The 17,407-nt window shown below is 45.9% G+C and overlaps 1 protein-coding gene across 1 annotated transcript in view; it reads right to left on the bottom strand.

Moving 5' to 3' along the window:
- Positions 1-17,407, bottom strand: part of LOC107113910 (ankyrin repeat domain-containing protein 26-like) — a 108,467-nt gene that overhangs the window by 71,549 nt on the left and 19,511 nt on the right. Inside the window, exons 8-9 of the mRNA XM_015415313.1 lie at positions 1,632-1,662; positions 1,492-1,549 (exon numbers count right to left, since the gene is read on the bottom strand). Of these exons, the coding sequence (XP_015270799.1) occupies positions 1,492-1,549; positions 1,632-1,662 (89 nt within the window). The remainder of the gene's footprint in view (positions 1-1,491; positions 1,550-1,631; positions 1,663-17,407) is intronic.

Below are 17,407 nucleotides of genomic sequence, written 5' to 3'. Positions count from 1 at the left end.
GTACTCTGGGCCTCCTCAGGGGACCTGAAGTCCAGACTGGTGGCGGCAGAAGGTGGAGACCCCCTGGGGTCATGACAGTGCTCTTTGTTTTTTTGTTGTAAAACACAAACTAACATGAGACAGCCAGTCTGGTGCAATAGTTAGAGTGTCAGACAAGGACCTGGTAGAATCAGGTTCAAATCTCCACACTGTCTTAGAAGCTTATTGGTGACCTTAGCCCAGTCATACAATCTCAGCCTAACCTATCTCCCAGAGTTGCTGTGAGGATAAAATGGAAGAGAGGAGAATGATGTAAGCGCCTTGGGTCCCCACTGGGGAGAAAAGTAAGGCATAAGTGAAGTACACATAAATACCAAAGGACAAATATTAGTATACTAGGAAGAGGGCCTGATGTGGCAATAAAGACAACGAACGCTAGGCAGGCAGGCTGGCGGTGACTCCCCTTGTGTCTTCCCCCCCACTGCTCAAGACCCCAGGGGGCCAGGTCGCCTTGCCGCGGCTCCTCCCCGAACCCCACTGCTGGCTGAGGCCCCAGCGAGCCAGGGCGCCAGGCCTCGCCCGCTCCCGAGCGGGGGGCCTCCAGAGGGCTTTCCCTGCCCTGGTGGCTCAACAGGTGAGTGGGGAAAGGTGGCGCGGGTGCCTCCGGAAGCCTTCCCCCCCGTTCTGCTCAGCGGGCAAGCGGTGAGGTGGTGCGGGGGCCTCCAGGGAAAGCTGGTGCAGGGGCCTCCGGAGACGTTCCTCCCCGTCCAACTCAGCGGGCAAGCAGGGAGAGGTGGCATGGGGGCCTCTGGAGGCCTGTCGCTGCCCAGGCAGCTTGGCGGGCAAGCAGGGAAAGCTGGTGCGGGGGCCTCCGGAGGCCTTCCTCCCCATCCGGCTTGGCGGGCAAGCGGGGAGAGGTGGCATGGGGGCCTCCGGAGGCCTGTCGCTGCCCAGGCGGCTCGGCGGGCGAGCAGGGAAAGCTTGTGCGAGGGCCTCCGGAGGCCCATCCTTGCTGGGCGGGCGAGCGAGGAGAGGTGAGACGGGGGCTGCCGGAAGCCTTTCCCTGCCGGTCCGCCTTGACGGATGACCAGCCAGCCAACTGTGGCCAAGCTCGGGTGACGGCAGCAGGCTCGGGCTGGGCCCCCCTCCACTGGAGCGCCTGTCCTGTCTGTCGTCCAGCCGCATGCAGGGCGGGTGGCGGCTTGTGCTGAGGTGAGGACAACTGCAGTGTCAGCACAATCAGGCTCCGGTCCCCAGCCGCCAGAGCGTCTGTCCCGTCCACCCGCCGCAAGGAGAGTGAGGCCAAGATGCCGGGTGCCGTCTCTATGGGCGGGACCATGGCAAGAGAGGCACCAATGCAGCCAGTGGAGACAGACGCCCTGTGAGTGACACTCCAGGGCGCCAACCAATTCTGGAGCGTGTCGAATGTTCTGGAGAGTGCTACCTCCAAAAGGCTTTTATAATATAGGGAGATGACTTTGAATTCATAATTAACATTATTATAAACTTTACCCCAGAAGTGAATAAATCTTCATCTTCAGAACAAAGCCAGCTGTCGTCATTTGTTTTGCTAGAATTAAACAGAAAAACATAAGAATAAACCTCTTGTAAATGTAATAGAATTTACTACATCAAAAAACTTGAAAGCTCACCTTGATGAATCTCCAGATACGTCATCTACAACTGTTTTAAAAAAGCATGAAAAAGAAAACATTTTTAAAAGGAAACTTGTATAATAAGATGCATGAAATAGTTTAAATGATGTAACATGTTAGGATGAAGCACAATTTATGCTACGTATTATCTCTGAAGATATTTCAGAAAAACTTAATAACCTTCTCAATTACTTCTGTACAAGTTCAATAATTAAGCACACTGGAAATACTCACATGAACAAGTACTGAGATGCCAGCAGAGTAAAATTAATATTCATCATATTACCCCCTTCAGAGATTATGGTTTTCAAGCAATTGTTTCTAGTCTATTCTATACCGATTTAAGGCTTATCACACCAGAGAATGATGACTGGAATAGTAGCCCTTGACTTGCTTCCACATGGGGATTTTCTGTTGCGCAGAAAGAAGGAAGCCCTGGCAGTAAAGGGGAACAGCCACATGACATCATGCTCATTTTGACTATGATTCATGGCATCCCCAGGGCTTTCTCTGTTGACCTAGAAAAAAAATAATGTAACTCAAAGAGGAATCTGTGGAGTGGCTGTGGGGGAGTACCCATGTGGACACTCCCTCTATTGCTACTATGGAGAAGGGGTGAAGCTGAACTCTGCTTTCAAAATGGTGTGGGCATTGCTCCTTCCTGAATGCCATTTAAAGGGCTTTTCTCTTTTATCTGCCAAACCACAACACAATGCAGATCACTGAAGAAGTGAAGAGAACATGGGGTGGTTCAAGGCGGGACAGGGGGCTGGTTTCACATGATGTCATGGGCACCAAACAGAAAAAACAGGATGAGGGAGCAGCTGCAGCAAGTGTCACAGGAGCAAAGGACACTGATTCCATTTTGCTCTCTGCCACCCCTATGATGCATTTTCACACTCATGCAGGAACAGCCTGGCATACAGTATTCATAATCAACAACTCTTAATCATCTAATACAACACTCTTTGTGTAAATACTCTTATTCTGGAACTCACAAGCTCTCATATGCAAGCTTTCTCATTTATTTCAAAGATTTGACATAGAGACATATGCACAGAGGTGTGACACTGATCTGAAGATCGACTTTTGTCCAAATGGTGGTAGTGTTTACTTTCCCACCCCTTGTTGCTTGCTGCCCAATGATTACGCTATTCCTTTAGTTAATTAAAACATTTATTACCTTCCTGCCTGTCAGAGCTCAAAGTGGCTTACAGTAGTACATAAAATAGAACACATACAAAACAAAAGTTACAATCACAATTTAGGATTGCCATTAATAGGGTTGCCACTGGTAGGGGATGGGGGGTAGGACTGCCAGATCCAGGCTGGGAAACTCCTGAAGATTTGGGGCTGGAACCTGGGGAGGGCAGGGACATCAGTGCGGTACAATACCATAGAGTCCACTCTCCAAATCATTCATTTTCTCCAGGGGAAATGATCTATGTACTCTGGAGATGAGCTGTAAGTTTAGGGGATCCCCAGGTGCACCTAGAGGCTGGCATCCCTTCCCACTAAATTAATCAAACATCCTAAATAAAAGGGACCACATGAACCTTCCTGGGGAGGTTGTTCTACAATTGCGGTGCTGGCATTGAAAAGGTCCTCTCTTGTGTACACACCAAACAACCTTCATTTTTCAGTGGGACAGTCAGGAGGACAATGAGATACCCAAGCCACCTATTACTCTAACTTTAGTAGTTAGAATTGGCACTGAGCAGAATCAGGGAGGTGGGTGGCAAGGAGGCACAATTCATGTAAAAAAAGGCTGAATTAACCCTTCTTTTTTCCAGGGATCATTTGTGGGAAGCCTGAAAGGGAAGTGAAAATGCTTGTGCACACTCCATGTCATTCAGGCAATCAGACTCCCTATAATCAAGTTCCCTTTCCCAAAATCTCCCCTGACTGTGGTATGTTCTGGGAAGTGCTGGTGGTAACCCATCCAGACCATAGAAATACCACTTTGCAGTCCCATGCAACTACTACACTCAAGGCCCAACAAACTATGGCTGGGGGTGGCATTCAAGTGCTATTTCTGTCAGCCAGCTCTAGAGACCAATCCCACCAAAAGGTTATCTTTAAACATAATTCACAGACTAACTAAACTTGATACTGAGTTAATAGCTTTTTAATTCTACTGGAAAGGCATATACAAGTAGCACATAAAACAGGTTAAAGTCTTATTCCATAATCTCAGTATTATAAAATCCGCCCGCAGATTTAGAAAAACTAAGAGTGGTGTGAAGGGATTAAAAAAAGGGGAAAAAATGAGGTGGTTGGTGGTAGAGAAAGTACAGGGGAGGTGGGTGGAATTCCCTTCATTTCAGGAACAAACTTTTGGACAGAGTAAACCTTTCACTGCATTATCACGGACAGAGAATGCTAGAGCATCAACTCTGACACAGAGCATCAAACCTATGGTATAGGTCAAACATACAGCCTGCGAGCCGCAACCAGCTCATCCAGGGCTCTTATCCAGCCCGCGAGTAACTGATTACCTTTACTGCCAGATGACAGAAGCTGTGCATTATGTCCCTGTATACTGACCCAATGCTAATGCGTAACAGGCAGTGGAAGTAGGAGGGTGGGCATCAGGGAGATACTGTACAGAAATACTGTAAGAGTGTTAATGTTTTATGCATGTTTGTATTTTGAGTTAAAAATAATATTGTTAATTAGGTTTGCCTGTGTCTTTTATAAAGTTTATATCTTCAGTATCTGGCATTACATTTTCTGGCACACATGGCTCAGCTCAACAAAGTGACATTTATGTCAGATCCGGCCCTCATAATAAATGAGTTTGACATCTCTGAATTATAGATAGTGATCCAGTGTGGTCTAATGTTTGGGGTGTTGGACTAAATCCAGAGACACGTGTTCAAATCTCCACTAAGACATGAAGCTGTCTGGGTAACCTTGGGCCAGTAATTCTTTCTCAGCTTGGCCAACCTTCACAGGGTTGTTGCAAGTATAAAACTGGAACAGAAATCCATGTAAGCTACCCTGCACTCATTGGAGAAATGGTGGGAAGGCAGAGAGATAGGCAGATAGATCCAAAGTTTCCTTCTATTAGCGGAAGATCTCTCCCCCTTCCTCTTGAAGAGGCCCAAAGAGTAAGAGAAAACAGGACCCTCCTGAGTGATAACGCAGGGAGAAAGTTGATAGAATGAAGGCACAAAAACCAGGGCAACAATGAGAGCCAGAAGTCATTTTCAGGGTGTGGAGGGATAAGAAATCAAGATTCAGATGGATTACCTTCCAAGGCAATTAAAAACATCTGAACTACAGGAAGACAAGAAGTAATCCTAGGAGGTGGCAAGAGGAGGAAAAAAAACAAGTCAGAAGTTGCTTTCAGATGGGGGAGAGTGAGGATCCAGAAGAAAAGCAATCTGAAACAAAAGTAGAGAAAAGAGAAGCAAACGGGGGTGTGTGTGCAAAAGAAGTGCACAAATTGGCAAAGGAGAATGAAACTCTCAAGTCTTAGGCCCTTTCTGCACTACTCTTTTCCTTCACTTTCCTCACGCATCTCAGTCGACTTTTAAATACTGTTCTGCATTTCCTCCCACTTTCACCTCATATGTTCTTCTGTTTTTCTTTTTGGTTCTGCATTCCTTTTTGGCCATTCAGCTGTCAGTTCGTTTTCCGTTTGCTGTATCCCCAGCTTTTCCAAAAGTGGTTTTGCTGTGGACTTTTTGCTTTTTTTGCTTCAAAGTTGACAGTAAAAGCCTGATACTTTTCAATATTTTTATAAATGATCTGGATGAGGGTGCGGAGGGGCTACTAATTAAATTTGCAGATGACACCAAATTGGGAGAAGCAGCAAACTCACCAAAAGATAAGAGATAGAATTCAACAAGATCTGAACACATTGGAAAAGTGGGAGAATGTGAACAAGATGCAATTTAACCAGGATAAGTGCCAAGTTCTACATCTAGGCAGGCCTCATTTCAGCCCAGAGTGCGCCAAAGCAACGCTCCGGCAGTAAACAGGCCCGCCCCGCCCCCCTCCCTGGTCACCTGCACAGTGCCAGACACCCATAGAAGAATTTAGGTATTTGCCTATGGAGAGGTGCTGCGCTGGCCTGTCGCCCCGCCCCCACCAAAAGCCCTGCTCTGCAACTGCCGTCTTGGTGCCACTGGGCTTGGCCTGCTCTGGCGGGTGGGGATTGGCTGCTCTGACTCCCTGCTGCTGCACTGAAAGGAGGAGAGGGAGGCGGCAAGGTAGGCATGCGTGCCAAGCCCCTTACCCGCCCGCCTGCTTGGAGGCCACCCTACCCCCCCTCCTGCCTTCCCCCGCCTGCTTGCTTCCCCCCCACAACTTGCCTTCATGGGCCCACATGTCCCCCTTCAGGTGTCGCTGAAGCCCCAGGGGCTGGATCCCTCCTGGGATCACAAACAGAGTCTGGGGGCAGCAGGGGAGTCAGTCGCTTATAATCCCTCTAAGCTGCGGAGTCCTGTGAGGCTGTGAGCAAAACTTCTACTTTGTGAGCTATTGGCCTTAAAGTGGTGAGCGAGCGATTTGGCTGTTGCAGAAATTAGTTTGCTCTGGAGCACTTGGAGGATTTTTTTGGGGGGGGGAAAGAGGATCAGAGTTATGCTCTGTCTTAACTCTGCTGTACTTAACTCTCCTTTGCTGTACTTAACTCTCCTTTGCTGACTTGCTGAGCAAAAATGAGCTGCTGGCCTTAAAGTTGTGAGTGAGCGATTTGGCTGCTGCAGAAATTAGTTTGCTCTCCAGGGGGGGAGAACACAGGTGATGAGGGACAAAAGGAGATCTGTTAGCTTGGCTTGTTGAAGTTCTTGACTGGACCAACAGCCAGTCTCCCCTCTCAGACACTGGAAATTTGTTTTTTTAAAAACCCCGCCACTTCTTCCACGTGCCTGGAAGTAGCTTGCATTAGTTCAGTGAGGAAACATTTCTTACATATGTGCGGTAGAGAAAACATGGGAAACCTTTGCTACAAATGAGTTTTCAAAGCCACAGGATGCTTTGTAAACCTTTGGTGAAATAGAAAATAAATCCTGTGCTTTTAATTTGCTGAGAGAGAGTTGTGGAGAGGGGAAATAAAATCTGCTCTAACTTAAGCATGTTGTGCACTACCTGTGATTTATAAGACCAGCCTTCAGCCATGCATAGTGATCCATCCAGGGCTTGATAAACTTAAACCACCTGTCTCTGCTGCCTGTATGGTGATATCAGACATGTGACTGTCAGCCTCCCACATCTGCTGATTGAGCAGAAACAGCACCAGCTGTTAGCCTTGTACTTCTGGCACTCATTGGAAGTGGGTCCAAAGGAAGTCCTAACAGATGATATTACTGCTTCTGGTTTTAAAATGCCCCAGAGTTGTACTCTGTCTTAACTCTGCTGTACTCCTTCTTTTGAGGTGGAGCAAAGGAGCTGACTTGCTGAGCAAAATGATCTGGCATGCTGCTGTTTGGAACACATGCTAGGGGTTGCCTACCCATGACCTAGTGCATCCTCTAAAAATCTTCTGTAATATAAGAATGACCATGGGTTTTTTTTCTCCTCAATATCTGCCTTACAAGGAATGTGTTATCACTGGCAGTATGTTACTGGTGAAGTCAACATAGTTTGCTTTCATATAAATGTCCATGTCATCTGATTAACTGCTGATTATTTTCTCAAAGGGAGAATGGCCATTTTTTTGCTTTTGTGTCCTTGTAGTCTTAGGTACATGTTTATTTATTTAGCACATTTTTATTCCACCTTTTCTACAAGGATTTCAGGGCAATGTACTTTGTTCTTCCCTCCTCCATTTTATTCTCGTGAGGTAGCTTATGCTGAGAAAGAGTAACAGGCCCAAGGTCGTCCAGCAAGTTCCATGACTGTATTTCGCATCCAGCACCACTTAATCCCAGTAAGCCTGCAGAACAACCCCATACTCCATGTTAAGATGCTATGAACTGTAAATTAGAAGTGCCTCTATCATGCTCTGAAAAATCTATTCTCCTATTCGCCCCCCCCCCCACTCGATCTCCCCCCCTTGCCTCTCTCTGCCCCCCCTGGCTCCGAAGCGAGGCCCGTGCGGCTTGCCGCTCAGGCCTCGCTGCTCTCTTCCCCCCCTCCCCTGCTCCGAAGCAGGGTCTCGCTGCTCTCTTCCCCCCCCTCTGAAGCAGCGGCGGTGGCGGTGAGGGAGTTCGCAGAGCGTTCCCTGCACATGCGCAGGGGGCGCTCTGTCACTTTTGGGGGGATTTAAGTATCCCCCTGATATTTTTTTTCGGGTTTACAGATTTTTGTGCACACCTGGGGACTGCCCCAGGTGTGCATGAAAATCTCCCTCCCCCCCAGGTGCCCCCGATGTGCAGAAATAAGTATCCGCACGCAAGGGGGCACCTTCGCTATTAGATATATAGATGCCTAGTGGACTGACAGCATACCAAAAGCATTCTTGAGCAATGTATGCAACATCACTTGTTAAATTTAATTCTGTCTGGTGTGATTCAGTTTGGCCAGTATGAAGCTATGTAAGTGGAAAAGGCTAGAGTGGTTTTCTGGTTTTAGGGAGAGCTATTTTTGGGGGGTCGTGTGATTCTACTTGCTGGACATCCCTGTCCCCCCTCTGGGCCCCGTGAGGCTGGAGATTTTGAGGGTGGAGCCTGAGCGGTGGGTGCTGCCTTCTGACACACTTCTGGTGATGTCAGGGGGTGTGACATATGCAAATAAGTTATGCTAATGAGTTATGCTAATGTGCTCCTGCATCTCTTTTTCTACGAAATGACCCCTGCATCTAGGTAACAAAAATGAGGAACACACACACTGGATGGGGGACACACTTCTGGGTAGCAGTGTGTATGAACAAGATCTTGGGTACAGGTGGACCGTAAGTTAAACACGAATAGCCAGTGTGATGCAGGGACAAAAAAGGCTAATGTGATCTTTGGGTGTATCAACAGAGGCATAATATCCAAATCGCAAGATGTCATAGTCCTGCTGTACAAGCCCTATGAGGAAAGGCTCAGGGACTTGGGAATGTTTAGCCTGGAGAAGAAGAGGTTGAGAGGGGACATGTTTGCTCTCTTTAAGTATTTGAAGGGCTGTTACTTAGATGAGGGCAAGGAGCTGTTCCTGTTGGAGCAGAGGACAGGACTCAATATCATGGGTTTAAATTAAGGGTGGGAAGGTACCAGCTGGATATTTTTTACAGTAAGAGTTGTGCAACGGTGGAATCAGCTGTCTAGGGAGGTGGTGAGCTCCCCCTCACTGGCAGTCTTTAAGCAGTGGTTGGACAAACACTTGTCAGGGATGCTCTAGGCTGAGACTGCATTGAGCAGGGGGTTGGAAAATATGGCCTGTATGGCCTCTTCCAACTCTGTGATTCTATAATTCTAATTCAGAAGCAGACATATTTCATCGGATTTTGCAAACAACCCCCACTTCTCCACCCCTGTTTCTGCCCCTCCTTTTTGGTTCACACAACCACCACCTTTGGGGTTTATTGTTCCTCTCACTCTGCAATTTCCTCTGTCCTACTTTCCTCCCTGCTTCCGCTCTACCACTGCAAGTGTTCCCCACCATTTCCACTTATTTTTTAATAAGCACTTTACATCCAGCAGTAAGATATATTGATTGCTAATCTTTTGGTTCTGTTGTTAAAGAAGCCAGAGCTATTTGAGAGCTTGTTAAAAATGATGCTTTTCTTCCCTCTGCTTGTGCGTTCTCTTGAGCTCTCCCTCCCCCACATACTAAAACCAGCACAAGGGGAAAAGGTACTCTCTGACAGTTGAAAGTGCAAGGGGGGGGGATCTAGCACTGGAGGGGGAGGAAAGTTGGGAAACCAAAACTCAGCAAGGACAGCTGATGATGTTAAGCCAAGAGAGAGGGTTCCCAGAGGTGAGGAAGTCAAAAATCCATGAGTCTAAAGTGCCAAAGGGGGTGGGTGGTCTAGCACCAGAGGAGGGCTGAAAGTCAGGAAACCAAAACCAGAGGCAGACTCAGCAAGGACAGCTGATGATGTTAAGCTAAGAAGGGGCCCCCCAGAGGTGAGGAAGTCGAGGATCCATGGCAGGGGTCGTTTCGTAGAAAAAGAGCTAGGGGAACTCATTAGCATAACTCATTAGCATATGCCACACCCCCTGACATTACCGGAAGTGTGTCAAGAGCCCACACCCCGCGCCCCCACCGCCCCCCGCCGCCACTGGCCTTGCAGCTCCACTGCCGAGCCCCATGAGGGGCCCGGCGGTGGACCTGCAAGGCCGGCGGGAATGCAAGGAAGCCCCGCAAAGCCCTCCCTGGCCCCAGGCAGGCAAGGGTGGGGAGAGGCAGGGAGGAAGCAACTTACCCTCCCTCTTCTCCTGCCTCCTCCTGGCTGAATGAGGGCCGGAAGCGGGACGGCCGGAAGCAGGGGGGCTTCGTCATGTGCCCCACCCCCTGTACCTCACCTGGGGGAACTGCGATCCCCCGCGATCCCCCCTGAAATGACCTCTGATCCATGGGTCTAAAGTGCCAAAGGGGGGTGGTCTAGCACTGGAGAAAGGTTGAAAGTTGAGAAGCCACAACCGGGGAAGACTCAGCAAGGACAGCTAATGAAGTTAAGCCAAGGGGGGGGGGATCCCCAGAGGCAAGGATCCAGGGGTCTAAAGTGCCAAAGGGGGGGGGGATCTAGCACCAGTGACATTTCCACCCCAAGTAAAAAGAAATGCAGGTTTTGGTTGCAGCTGCAACCTCTGTGATGGAAGTCTGTGCATGGTTGTGGTCTCCTGGTGAAACATGCACACACACAAAAGTTGTTTACAGTAAATGGAATAAAACTGCTGAAAACACCACGGCACAACCCAGCCAGTCAGTTCACTGCAGGCTGTGCTGCCCTCTTTCACCACTCGCAGGGAGCCTTTGGTTGGTGGATGCTACTGTACAGCTGTGATGGGGGGATTATGTAATTTTTAAAAAATGGATGCCCCCCACATCACAAGTGACATTCCACTCCAATTTTTTTAAAGTGCAGTTTTAAAATTGTAACTGCAGAATGGTTAAATGGTTAAATGACGGGAAGCAAAGAGTAGGAATCATTGGGGCTGGTACTATTTAATTTATTGGTAAATGATCTGGAACTAGGGGTGAGTAGTGTAATGGCCTAGTCTGCAGATGACACAAAATTATTCTGGATGATGAAAACCCAGGGTGACTGTGAAGAGCTCCAAGAGGACCTCCACAAACTGGCTGAGTGGGAGACAATGTGGCAAATGAAATTCAATGTTGGTAAGTGTAAGGGGAAAATCCCAACTTCGAGTATAAGTTGAAAAAAGTACAGAGGAAAGTGGCCAAGATGATTAGGGGGTTGGAGCACCTTCCCTATAAGGAAAGGCTGAAGAGTCTGGGACTTTAGAAGGGGCAAATAAGGGGGAACATGATAGAGGTTTATAAAATTATGCATAGGGTGGAGAGAACTGACAAAGATTAATTTTTCTCCTTCTCCCAAAATTCTAGAACTTGGGGGCATCCAATGAAAGTTGATGGGCAGCAGGTTCAGGATGAACAAAAGGAGATATTACTTTACACAGAGACTGATAAAAATGTTGAATTTACTGTCAGGGGATGTAATAATGGTACAAGAATAAACAGCTTTAAAAGGGGATTAGATAGATTCATGGAAGATAAGTCTATCAAAGGCTACTAGCCAAGGTGACTGAGTGAACCTTCACATTCAGAGGCACTAACTATCTGAATCCCAGAGCTAGGAGGTAACATCAGGGGAAGGCCTCAGCCTCTATGCCCTGTTGTTGGTCACCAGAGAAACTGGTTGGCCACTGTGTGACAGGATTCTGGACTAGATGGACCACTGGTCTGATCCACTAGGGCTCTTCTTATGTTCTTATATAAACACACAGTGAACCTTACTAGTTAAACCACAGCTTCATGGACAGCAGCAAGAGAAGAAAATAGTGCCAGTGCAACAACCTATCAGGACTACCTTGATAAAGGGTTTGGAGAATGTTTAGCACTGGGAAGTGATGTTTGGAGAACAGTTTACCCCCCCCCCCCAGCTCTGTTTCACACTGAAAATATTTGTTGCCAAATAATCAGATCAGACCTAGTCATGACACACTTGCTTCCCTTCTAAGTGGTACATTTCCTATTGCCCAAAGTAGCTTAGTTTTCACTGGAAGAAAAAAGCCAGAAGATTTTAAAGGCCTAAACAGCAATGAGGATTTCAAGGTTCTATTTTTAGAAAACATGATCTTCCTACTGTCGTATGTGTACATTAGGGAAAACTCACTTATATACACAACTAGAAAGAGGTACAGAGTAAAGGCTTATTTTCTCACTTGCCATTTAGGCACAAAACTTTCACACAGACATATTTTCCTCACTTGCCACTTATGCTGATAATTTCCACACAGTACACAGATTTCTCACACACTCCACAACAGACTCCTCAATTCTCTTCCCATACACCCTGAGCTCGCTTGCTCTCCACAAAGCAGTCAGCTCTGTCCATTATGGTAGAGCTACCATCCACACAAATATATATCTATCTATCTCTATCTATCTCTATCTATCTCTATCTATCTCTATCTATCTCTATCTATCTCTATCTATCTCTATCTATCTCTATCTCTATCTATCTCTATCTATATCTATATCTATATCTATATCTATCTAGCTATAAAACTCCACATTAAAACATAAAAATAAAACACATATAATATTTACATATCAAAACACAACCCATTTCTTGTGAATAAGCCTTTCATGAACACAGTGGGGAGTTCCTTATTCCCATGAATACAGAATCATGCAACAAGCATCTCCAAATAAGCAAAGCTTGTGAAAAACACCAAATCTCTAACATTCTACAGATTGTCTTTCAGAGTTACAGCTAAGCTAATCAGTATGAGCATTCTAAAAGCAGCAAACACAAATCAAAGCAAATCAAACAGAAACATCTATACACATATTATAAGGTTGACACTAAGAAGCTTTGTTATACCTTTCCCTGAATTTCCTGCTTTCTGGTACACTGACTGCTGCATTTCTACATCCATTTAAGAGAAAGCATGAAGGGGTAGATGAAATAGTGAATTCATAAATCATTACAAACATAGAAACACAAAGAAACATGACAAACAACAGGTCACTTAATGGTCTCAGTGAGAGAACAAATGACAAAATTCAGGTCAAGTCATCACACTTCCCCCACCCATGGTAAGATATTAAAATTTTTCTCAAGGGCTGCCAGAACTATATGGGGGGAAAAGACAGTTCAATGAGATTTAATACACTTTTGTTTGTACTTGAAGAAATGACAGAATTTTCTCTTTCTCAGACCAGCTATTAATCTGGGAAGCTAGGGACTGCCATCCAAAGTAGCTTGTGACTTGGCTACTTTGCCTGTGATAAGTGATACACATTTCTACTCCTTTTATCCATTTTCAAACTACATTTGTTAATCTGATTAATTGGATATGCTGATATATCTGCCTTAAAATGGCACCAGGATGAGACCAGAGAATACCTTAATTCTTTCCCCATTACAGTACTAGATGAACAGTTAATTCTGTCATCATGAGAACATGATCCCCAAGAACATCTAATGGTTTCTGTTATGTGCCACCAAGTCGTTTCTGACTTATAATGACCCTATGAATTGATGACCTCCAGAAAGCCATTTGTAAGCACATGGGGGAAGCATCCTAGTCCCTGGAAACTATGCTGCAAAAAGAGGCTAAAAAAAGGGGTATACATTTCATCAGAACACCATAAGAAAGGAGCTATATTTGTCTGCACTCAGAGTAACCATACCTACTGAAAACAATGTCAGTCAAACGACTGACATGGATATAGTCTAGTGTAAATCAGAGTGAAAGGAAGAAGCAGCCAACCTAAACTGCCTGATTTCAGCTACTTTCTATTTGCTCTCCTCATTCCTCTAAGCTGTTTTCATGCTGCTGACAGTTTTGGCTGGCAAGTAGAAGCATAAGACAGAAGGCAAGGCTGTTGCTCGACTCCAAAGCTCTCTGTGAGATTCTGATGCCAGTAACGCTACCAGACATCGAGGTGCCCATCTCTCATCTCAGGAATCACGAAGCATTCAGCAGTGGCAGCACAAACATCAGGCAAAGGGGTGGCTGACTGGAAGACTTCTCTGACTAGTGTTTAAATAAATAAAGTATGAAGCACTTAGCCCACTAGATGGGCAGAGTATATATTAATTTCTTCTCATCCATCCACACTTGAGAGACACCTAGTTTTCACAGATATTATTTCAAAAGACAGAACAAGAGAAAATGTATACAAAATTGGTTGTTGTTTTTTTTTTTTTTTAAACACACTAGACAATGGAGAGGGCCTCACTGTGGAAAGATATAAGCCAACACCAGATCTTCGAATTCAGAAAGCAACCAAGAGAAGATGCTCTTAGAAAAGTAGCCAGCACAAAGTGCGAATAAAAGAATCCAATTGACACTATCTAGAATTAAACTGGAGTCTTGCTAATGGAGATAGAATACTTAACAATTCACTCTTTTGACAGTCAGCTATTTCATATGCAGTATCATCTATGGAATTTATGGAGATTTTTGTTACATAGCGAGTAGGAACCCAGTACTAATCTAAAATTTAAAATATTGGGTGTTTACACTTTTTAGAAACAAATTTAGACAAGCTATCAATTCAATTAATCACTATAGCTTTATTCTGAACTTAATGAAAGTCAAGAATAGTCCTAATCATTTATCACCAAGCTTATAAAAAGATATCTGTATTTGCTCCTTGGCATTCTGCTGCAGTTAGCATAAATTTATGGCGTTCTGATTCATGTACTGTTTTATAATATGGTGTAAGCTGCCCTGAGCCCGTTCACAGGGTAGGGCGGTATAAAGAAATCCAAACTAAATAAATAAATAAAGGATCAAACAGACAGCTCTTCTAGTAAAAGTCAGTTGTTGAAGTCCTTCACCAATATCTCCACTTTACTAATAAATCACAGCTGTTAAAAGGAATCACTCTGATCCAACAGCCTTAAATGGTAAATGTAAAATTTCTGATGCCTTTTTTAGACTACATATTCTGTCATCATCCCTGTATCATACCTATGGAAGGAAAGGCAAAATGGAAAGGTATGTGGCTGTATGTATCACCTAAGAAATGGATGTGCTGTTTGGCCAAACTACTCAGTCTCTACTCCAAGATGGAAATCTTGTTTGAAATAACAAATGAGTAGTAACCTTTATATCATGTAGATTATTTGAAGCACTGCACACACAGAATGGTGCCTTTCACTCTGTACTCAGTGGTACTGTCAGTCTTCAGAAACTACAGGAACAATAATGAACTTCTACCAGGTTTGGGGGGGGGGGGTTTCCGACCCAAATATGTGGTTTCAGAGCAACTCAAGAATACTCAAAAGCTTTCTTTCATTTACTTGCTCCTTACCATGCCACCCTACAGAGATATATTTTTAGATTTCAACAGATTGGCAGATGAAAGCATTTCTAGTGCAGCTGTAGTAATATACCACACAAAATACTCAGTGTGCTTCCTTCTCATGGCAGCTGTTCTTGCAAAAATAGACAAGGCAGCAGTGTTCTCATAGCCTCAGCTGAAACTCCATCTCAGCATGTTGATTCTTTTTGGTCATATGTCATTTAATTAGAATCAATGGAGATAACAGAGTTGAAAGTAAAAGCTGCAACTTTGTTGTCATCCTTCAGCACTTCCAGCTCTGACAAAACATCCTGAAGCAAAGTAGAATTTTCTGAAGACATGAGGATCAGATCTAGCTCTAGCACGTTCACTCCACTTCTTCCTTAAGAATCACTGACCGATTTCTCACAAGCCACTGCTTCGCCCTTGCATTTCCCTTTGCCCCGATCACATTAGTCAATTTCCCACTACTTGCTGCGCAGCCGCATTTTGCCCCACAGCTTTGCCCGATTTCCCCCATGTCTACTCGATCCTGTTTTTTGAAGATCGGGTAGACGCGGGGGAAATCAGGTGAAGCTGCGGGGCAAAATGCGGTCGTGCAGCAAGAAGTGGGAAATTGACTAATGTGATTGGGGCAAAGGGAAACGCAAGGGCAGAGCAGTGGCTTGTGAGTATTCGGTCATAGTAGCAGCAGATACAGAAACTGAGGGAAAAGACCGACCCAAACCCACACGGCCTAGAGAACTTTAGAAGCGGACAGAGTATTGCTTGTGTCAGAGGGTACCAATAGAAGAGAAGAAGAAGAGGAGATTGGATTTGTACCCTGCCCTTCACTACCCAAAGGAGTCTCAGAGGAGCTTACAATCCCTTTCCCACAACAGACACCCTGTGAGGTAGGTGGGGCTGAGAGAGCTCTGCGACCTGCCCTTGAGAGAACAGCTCTGAAAGAACTTATGAAGGTCACACCAGCAGCTGTATGTGGAGGAGATGGGAATCAAACCCGGTTCTCCCAGATTAGAGACCACGCTCCTAACCGCTATACCGAACTGGCTCTCAACAGAACCTTACCCAAGAACTTCTGAAAAGATCAACCACTCCCTTTCTTCCTCCATAACTGAAGGCAAGGAGGATCTAGATCTTCTTGAACCTCAGTGGGTGCGTTCAGACGGGGGCTTTACATCGGTATAGGTGCCGGTTGCAATCGTTGTACTCACCGGCGTTCAGATGGGGAACATCTGCCTCCTGTCCCTAACCGGTGTAAAGCCCTTTACACCGTTGCACTCTGGCACTAGGTCGCAAGTGGTGGTATCCTGAGTGCAACGGTTGTAAACGCTGTACCTCGCCGTCTGATCGCGCTCCACCGGTGCCTAGCCATTTCCGTCGGAAACCTGAGGCTTCCGTTTTTCCCCTGCCATTTTTTTTAAAAAAACTGAGCGATATGCGCTTGGGCGAAGCTTCGCCCTGAGCGTTTGTTAAAAAAAAAAAAAGCCCTTACTTTAACTATCCAGAGGAGTCCGGGACTTAAGGGAGGCCAGTTTGGGCTTTAAACTTTAAAGGTAAGTCCTTACCTTTAAAGTTTAAATGTAATGGGGGGGGGGTTTGAGCATGCGCAAAGATCGCCATTCTGTGAATGGCTGCCTATGCGCATGCTCAAACTGTGTTTTTTTTAAAAAAAAAAAAAAACGCCGACGACAACAGCGTGTGACCGGGCATACAACGATGGGATCCGCAAAATGGAGGTAAGTGTGATCGCGTTTCTGCCGGCATAAACTGCACCGGTTCCAACCGGTGCAGTTTATGCCGGCAGAAAGGCCCCGTCTGAACGCACCCAGTGTGTGAATGTTTTGCCTCTTCTACTCCCATGGGTAGATGCTGAGTCACTAGGCTGCATGCTAAGGGCGGCAACACTTAGCGTGTTCTTAGACTTAGGGGAGGAAGCAAGGGGAGACTTATGCCTCTTAGCAGAGACAACAAGACCAGGACAGTCTCTGAAGCCAGGTCAAGGGCTCCACAGAGGACCTAGTGGAAAGGGCCATGCGGGAACAGCAACGGGAGACAGAATTAACCAGTTTTACCTGGTCACATCTCTTTCCATCTAAGTAAGAGCAAAAGCATGAGAAACACAGGCCTGCTCATGACAGCACTGCAGTCTGGAGGGTAAGACATCCCTGGGTGATGAATGGTGACTTGTTGGCTGAGGACTATTTGGCATGCTGATATAGCAGTGTAAAACCTAAGGACTCTTAACACAGGGTGTGCTGCTTCTCCCTCAAAGATGCTCATGGTATTCTCATCTCAACACATCACCCTTCTGAGCAGGAAGCAAATAGGTTGGTGGATCTTGCTCTTGAGTCGGAGAAGATGAAACCTCACTACAGGATAAAGAA

Source organism: Gekko japonicus, unplaced genomic scaffold, assembly GCF_001447785.1.
Source record: "Gekko japonicus isolate JY-2015 unplaced genomic scaffold, Gekko_japonicus_V1.1 scaffold578, whole genome shotgun sequence".
NCBI classification, from domain to species: domain Eukaryota; kingdom Metazoa; phylum Chordata; class Lepidosauria; order Squamata; family Gekkonidae; genus Gekko; species Gekko japonicus.
The sequence above is the reverse complement of the archived record's forward strand: the minus strand, read 5'-3'. Positions and strand labels throughout refer to the sequence as shown.